Source organism: Cebidichthys violaceus, unplaced genomic scaffold (genome assembly GCF_023349555.1).
Source record: "Cebidichthys violaceus isolate CVI_PGR_0920_01 unplaced genomic scaffold, fCebVio1.0.p SCAF_9, whole genome shotgun sequence".
Taxonomy (NCBI): domain Eukaryota; kingdom Metazoa; phylum Chordata; class Actinopteri; order Perciformes; family Stichaeidae; genus Cebidichthys; species Cebidichthys violaceus.
The window spans coordinates 547,052-554,296 of NW_027176975.1; the positions used below are offsets into that span (position 1 = coordinate 547,052).

At 47.0% G+C, this 7,245-nt stretch overlaps 1 protein-coding gene across 4 annotated transcripts in view; it reads left to right on the forward strand.

Annotated features, from left to right (window-relative positions):
* brd3b (bromodomain containing 3b) overlaps positions 1–7,245 on the forward strand; it is an 11,635-nt gene extending 4,390 nt beyond the window's left edge. For 2 of the 4 annotated variants that reach the window (XM_068703006.1, XM_068703007.1), the window contains exons 4-12: positions 898–1,035; positions 1,130–1,277; positions 2,570–2,739; positions 2,964–3,389; positions 3,628–3,756; positions 3,864–4,070; positions 4,315–4,547; positions 4,684–4,982; positions 6,869–7,245. In XM_068703006.1, coding sequence (XP_068559107.1) covers positions 898–1,035; positions 1,130–1,277; positions 2,570–2,739; positions 2,964–3,389; positions 3,628–3,756; positions 3,864–4,070; positions 4,315–4,547; positions 4,684–4,982; positions 6,869–6,987 — 1,869 coding nt within the window. In that variant the 3' untranslated portion in view covers positions 6,988–7,245. The remainder of the gene's footprint in view (positions 1–897; positions 1,036–1,129; positions 1,278–2,569; positions 2,740–2,963; positions 3,390–3,627; positions 3,757–3,863; positions 4,071–4,314; positions 4,548–4,683; positions 4,983–6,868) is intronic. The other 2 variants (XM_068703008.1, XM_068703009.1) reach the window with 2 other exon arrangements.

Below are 7,245 nucleotides of genomic sequence, written 5' to 3' on the forward strand. Positions count from 1 at the left end.
ACAATAACGACTTAATAACTACACAATAACGACTTAATAACCACACAATAACGACTTAATAACTACACGATAACAATGTAATAACCACACGATAACGACGTAATAACCACACAATAACGACTTAATAACCACACAATAACGACTTAATAACCACACAATAACGACTTAATAACCACACAATAACGACTTAATAACTACACGATAGCGACTTAATAACTACATGATAACGACTTAATAACTACACGATAACGACTTAATAACTACACGATAACGATTTAACCACACAATAACGACTTAATAACTACACGATAGCGACTTAATAACTACACGATAACTTCCTAACTACACGATAACGACTTAATAACTACACGAATACTACTTATTAACTACACGATAACTACTTATTAACTACACGATAACTACTTATTAACTACACGATAACGACTTAAAAACTACACGATAACGACTTAATAACTACACAATAACCATTTAATAACGCTACGATAACGACACGATGAATACTCTAACGACTCTGCTACCAGTGGTAGAAAGTACATGGTACATGTACTTAAGTACTGTACTTTTTTGTAAAATTTAAAGGCACTAGTACTAAACTATTTCAGTGTTCTTCATACCTCCACTACACCTGAGGGGTAAATATTGTAATATTTATCTGACAGCTTTATTTACATCTTAAGATTGATGGTACAACATATAATCAATAAATAAATTATGATATAATTATATTAATTGATAATAATTCACAGGCTACCCAGCATTATGTAAAGTAATATATAAGACATACATTTAATAAGCCTTAAAAGTCTTACATATAACCTGGAGAACCCTGGCGATACCTTGCTAAGCTATGCTAAGCTAACCATACCATATTTCTAGGACTACCACAAGGTGATCAAGAACCCGATGGACATGGGAACCATCAAGAAACGTCTGGAGAACAATTATTACTGGAGCGCCAGTGAGGCCATGCAGGACTTCAACACCATGTTCACCAACTGTTATATCTACAACAAGGTATACACACGAGTTACTACACGGTGTGTACTTTTATACTTTATACCTGCAGCTTCAGGTGTGAACATCACAGTTGTGTGTCTGTGTGTTTCAGCCCACTGATGACATCGTCCTCATGGCTCAGGCTTTAGAGAAGATCTTCCTGCAGAAAGTTTCTCAGATGCCTCAAGAAGAAGTCGCTCTGCTGCCTCCAGCTCCCAAAGGCAAGAGCAAGAGCAAACAGCCCGGTGCCGCTACCACAGGTTAGTACTGCAGTACTAGTACTGCTGCTACTGGTGAGTACTGCAGTACTAATACTGCTGCTACTGGTGAGTACTGCAGTAGTAATACTGCTGCTACTGGTGAGTACTGCAGTACTAATACTGCTGCTACTGGTGAGTACTGCTGTACTACTACTGCTGCTACTGGAGAGTACTGCAGTACTAATACTGCTGCTACTGGTGAGTACTGCAGTACTAATACTGCTGCTACTGGTGAGTACTGCAGTAGTAGTACTGCTGCTACTGGTGAGTACTGCAGTACTAATACTGCTGCTACTGGTGAGTACTGCAGTACTAATACTGCTGCTACTGGTGAGTACTGCAGTAGTAGTACTGCTGCTACTGGTGAGTACTGCAGTACTAATACTGCTGCTACTGGTGAGTACTGCAGTACTAATACTGCTGCTACTGGTGAGTACTGCAGTAGTAGTACTGCTGCTACTGGTGAGTACTGCAGTACTAATACTGCTGCTACTGGTGAGTACTGCAGTAGTAGTACTGCTGCTACTGGTGAGTACTGCAGTACTAATACTGCTGCTACTGGTGAGTACTGCAGTAGTAGTACTGCTGCTACTGGTGAGTACTGCAGTACTAATACTGCTGCTACTGGTGAGTACTGCAGTACTAATACTGCTGCTACTGGTGAGTACTGCAGTACTAATACTGCTGCTACTGGTGAGTACTGCTGTACTACTACTGCTGCTACTGGAGAGTACTGCAGTACTAATACTGCTGCTACTGGTGAGTACTGCAGTAGTAGTACTGCTGCTACTGGAGAGTACTGCAGTACTAATACTGCTGCTACTGGTGAGTACTGCAGTAGTAGTACTGCTGCTACTGGTGAGTACTGCAGTACTAATACTGCTGCTACTGGTGAGTACTGCAGTACTAATACTGCTGCTACTGGTGAGTACTGCAGTACTAGTACTGCTGCTACTGGTGAGTACTGCAGTAGTAGTACTGCTGCTACTGGTGAGTACTGCAGTACTAATACTGCTGCTACTGGTGCGAGTACTGCTGCAACTTATTGTATTAATACTAGTTTGTTGCACTTTGTATTTGTTTGTGTACTTCTCTCTGCTTCAGGCTCTTAGATGCTTGTTTAAAGGAGATGTACTTCTGGTGACTAGTAGTTCTGAATACCTATGATGAATACACTTATTGTAAGTCGCTTTGGATAAAAGCGTCTGCTAAATGACTGTAATATAATGTATACTGCAGTACTCACACTGCTACTGTCTCTCTCTCTCTCTCTCTCTCTCTCTCTCTCTCAGTGAGTCAGCAGGCGGAGTCTTCAGCCTCCCCCCCACCCTCCTACCCCTCTCCATCCCCCTCTCAGACACCTGTCATCTCGGCAACGCCCACACCTGTCCAGACCACACCCCCTGTCTCTGCCCCGCCGCCGCCAGCAACCATGATGCCGTCTGCACAGCCCGTCGTCAAGGTAACAGTTGTGTGGTGTGAGACAGCATCACTGAGTTTTCTGACTGTCTACCTACCTGTCTGTCTGACTGTCTACCTGTCCGTGTCTGTCTCTCTTAACTTGTTTCTTTCTAAATGTCCACACCTGTCTTCCTCTCTCCCCTACCTGTCTCTCTACCTTTTTTATTCACCTACCTGTCTCTCTCTCCCCTGCCTTTCGTCATACCTGTCTGTGTCTCTAAACAGAAGAAAGGTGTGAAGAGGAAAGCCGACACCACCACTCCCACCACATCAGCCATCTCCGCCGGTCGTGCTGACTCTCCGTCCGCTCAGGACGCCAAACCGCCCAAACTGGGCTTGTCCCGCCGCGAGGCCGCCGCCCGACCCGCCAAGACCCGCCGGGAGACGGTGGAGGAGGTGGCGGTGGGCGAGGTGGGAGGAGGCGGCGGCGGCGGCGGAGGAGGAGGAGGAGGAGGAGCAGGAGCCGGGAGGAGTAAGGGCGGTAAGCTGGGCGAGCAGATGAAGCACTGCGACGCCATCCTGAAGGAGATGCTCTCTAAGAAACACGCCGCCTACGCCTGGCCCTTCTACAAGCCGGTGGACGCCGAGGCCCTGGAGCTGCACGACTACCATGACATCATCAAACACCCCATGGACCTCAGCACCGTCCGGGTAACGCTCGCACGACATCATCACAGAACACACTTCATGTCGTTGATTGCAATTTTCTTTTTTTATTCCTGGCAATTTTGATTTTTCGTTCTTTTTAAGAACTAAAATTGACATCATACAAACGTGTTTCTCTCTTACCTTAATTGGAACATTCTATTAAAATGTAAACAAAGTATTCATCTATTTATTTATGCAACAATAATTGAATTAACCTTCCTACTTTCTGCCTCCTGAACAGAAAAAGATGGATAAAGGAGAATACAGTGATCCTCAAAGTTTTGCGACTGACGTCAGGTTAATGTTCTCCAACTGTTACAAGTACAACCCTCCAGACCACGAGGTGGTGGCCATGGCCCGCAAGCTGCAGGTATGTACAACCTCCAGACCCCTCCAGAACCTTCACCTTGTATTTGGTTCAGAGGCTTTCAGAACCTTCACCTTGTTGTCGGTTCATCTTAATCTCTTTCTCGTCAGGACGTGTTTGAGATGCGTTTCGCTAAGATCCCAGATGAGGGCCTGGAAGCATCGGTCCCGTCTACAACACCATTGGTCAGTAAAAGCACCGCCTCCTCTGACAGCAGCAACAACTCCTCCTCCGACGAATCGTCCGACTCAGAGGAGGAGCGAGCCACGCGATTGGCTGAGCTACAGGAGCAGGTTGGTGCTGCCGACCAATCACAGGTCAAGGACATCCTGGTTTTCTTCTTTTTTAATATCATTGTAGATTGAATTAAATGTATGAAATTCTGTTGATTTAATTTTCTGTTAAATTATTCATTTTTGATATATGAATGTTTGATAAGAATCCTGATCCTACATATTAATATGTGATTTTAGATCTATTTCTATAATAATGCACCAGCTGAAGGCGCTTCTAGATATTGAGTAGAAGTGAAAGGTATTGATAGTTAGTATATTCCATCAGTTGAAGGCGGTGCACGAGCAGCTAGCCGTCCTGTCCCAGGCTCCGGTCAGCAAGCCAAAGAAGAAGAAAGAGAAAAAAGACAAGGAGAAGAAGAAAGATAAGGAGAAAGACAAAGGGAACAAGGGCAAGCTGGAAGAAGAGAAGAAGCCTAAGGCTGCCGCTCAGCAGCCAAAAACAGCCAATCAGAAGAAGGCACCAGCCAGGAAAGCCAACAGCACGGTGACCGCCACGAGGTACCATTCAATCAAGTAGCTCAGGAATCAAATGAATTTAAAGAATGAACCTGTGAAAACTGAAGTTTCATTATTCTCTCTTGGGAGTTAATTTTAATTCGGAGTTTGACCAATCGGAGTGACTGTCGGTTTTTAGGCAACCTAAGAAAGGCAGTAAGGCGTCGGGCGGTGGCTCGGCTAACGGGGACGACGGCGAGGAGTCATCTCTACCGATGTCGTATGACGAGAAGCGCCAGCTGAGTCTGGATATAAACCGGCTGCCGGGGGAGAAGCTGGGCCGCGTCGTCCACATCATCCAATCCAGAGAGCCGTCGCTGAGGGACTCGAACCCAGACGAGATCGAGATCGACTTCGAAACCCTCAAACCCTCCACACTTCGAGAGCTGGAGCGCTACGTCAAATCCTGCCTTCAGAAGAAGCAGAGGAAGCTACTGCGTAAGTACCGAGTACTAAGATACTGCTTCACAGATGTCGTACCATCTGTGAAGTTAATAGGACATTTCTACTACACCGGGCTATTACACAAAGGCTGCTGGAAGTCATTAAATTCCTTTGTGGAACCAATGCATTTGAGAAATATTTGATAAAAACCAGTACAAATTGAACTAGGACTTTGTGTAATACTGAGGCATGGTCCGCTGTCACGCTCAAATTTGGCTCCGTTATCTCCTCGACCTTACTCCGTTATCTCCTCGGCCTTACTCCGTCATCTCCTCGACCTTACTCCGTCATCTCCTCGACCTTACTCCGTTATCTCTTCGACCTTACTCCGTCATCTCTTCGACCTTACTCCGGTACCTCCTCGGCCTTACTCCATCATCTCCTCGACCTTACTCCGTCATCTCCTCGACCTTACTCCGTCATCTCCTCGGCCTTACTCCGGTACCTCCTCGACCGTACTCCGTTATCTCTTCGACCTTACTCCGTCATTTCCTCGACCTTACTCTGTTACCTCCTCAGCCTTACTCCGTTATCTCCTCGACCTTACTCTGTTACCTCCTCAGCCTTACTCCGTCATCTCCTCGACCTTACTCCGTCATCTCTTCGACCTTACTGCGTCATCTCCTCGACCTTACTCCGTTATCTCCTCGACCTTACTCCGTTATCTCTTCGACCTTACTCCGTCATCTCCTCGGCCTTACTCCGTCATCTCCTCGACCTTACTCCGTCATCTCCTCGACCTTACTCCGTCATCTCCTCGACCTTACTCCGGTACCTCCTCGACCTTACTCCGTTATCTCCTCGGCCTTACTCCGTTATCTCCTCGGCCTTACTCCGTCATCTCCTCGGCCTTACTCCGTTATCTCCTCGGCCTTACTCCGTCATCTCCTCGACCTTACTCCGTCATCTCCTCGGCCTTACTCCGTTATCTCCTCGGCCTTACTCCATCATCTCCTCGACCTTACTCCGTCATCTCCTCGGCCTTACTCCGTTATCTCTTCGACCTTACTCCGTCATCTCCTCGGCCTTACTCCGGTACCTCCTCGACCGTACTCCGTTATCTCTTCGACCTTACTCCGTCATTTCCTCGACCTTACTCTGTTACCTCCTCAGCCTTACTCCGTTATCTCCTCGACCTTACTCTGTTACCTCCTCAGCCTTACTCTGTTATCTCCTCGACCTTACTCCGTTATCTCTTCGACCTTACTCCGGTACCTCCTCGACCTTACTCATCATCTCCTCGGCCTTACTCCGTCATCTCCTCGGCCTTACTCCGGTACCTCCTCGACCTTACTCCATTATCTCTTCGACCTTACTCCGGTACCTCCTCGACCTTACTCATCATCTCCTCGGCCTTACTCCGTCATCTCCTCGGCCTTACTCCGGTACCTCCTTGACCTTACTCCATTATCTCTTCAACCTTACTCCGGTACCTCCTCGACCTTACTCCGTTATCTCCTCGACCTTACTCCGTTATCTCCTCGACCTTACTCCGTCATCTCCTCGACCTTACTCCGGTACCTCCTCGGCCTTACTCCGTTATCTCCTTGGCCTTACTCCGTCATCTCCTCGGCCTTACTCCGTCATCTCCTCGGCCTTACTCCGTCATCTCCTCGGCCTTACTCCGTCATCTCCTCGACCTTACTCCGGTACCTCCTCGACCTTACTCCGTTATCTCCTCGGCCTTACTTCGTTATCTCCTCGGCCTTACTCCGTCATCTCCTCGGCCTTACTCTGGTACCTCCTCGGTACTACAGGGATACACTTTTTTGCCACAGGACTCAGGTAGCAGGTCAATTTGAGCATGATCCCTGTTGTTGAATATCACTGACTCATACATCTGTTTATTAACGCCTGCATGTCTCTCTCTCTCTCCACAGAGAAGGCAGCCGGAGGCGGGGCGTCGGGAGGCGGGGCTAGTCGCTTGAGTGGCAGCTCCTCTTCCTCCTCTGATGACAGCTCCTCAACAGGAACCTCCTCTTCCTCCGACACAGACTGAACATACGGATACACAAACTCACACACATTTTACTGAACACACACACACTGATCACACACACAGAGGTTTATCCACTCTACACACACACACAAACACACACACAACTCAATCTATCCAGTTAACATGCAGATACACACTAACACACACATCCATGTAAACTTCCATCCTGAAAAAACACAAACAAAAGACAGAGATACACACTCTGAACTTCTTACAACACACACACACACACACACACACACACACAAATACATATAT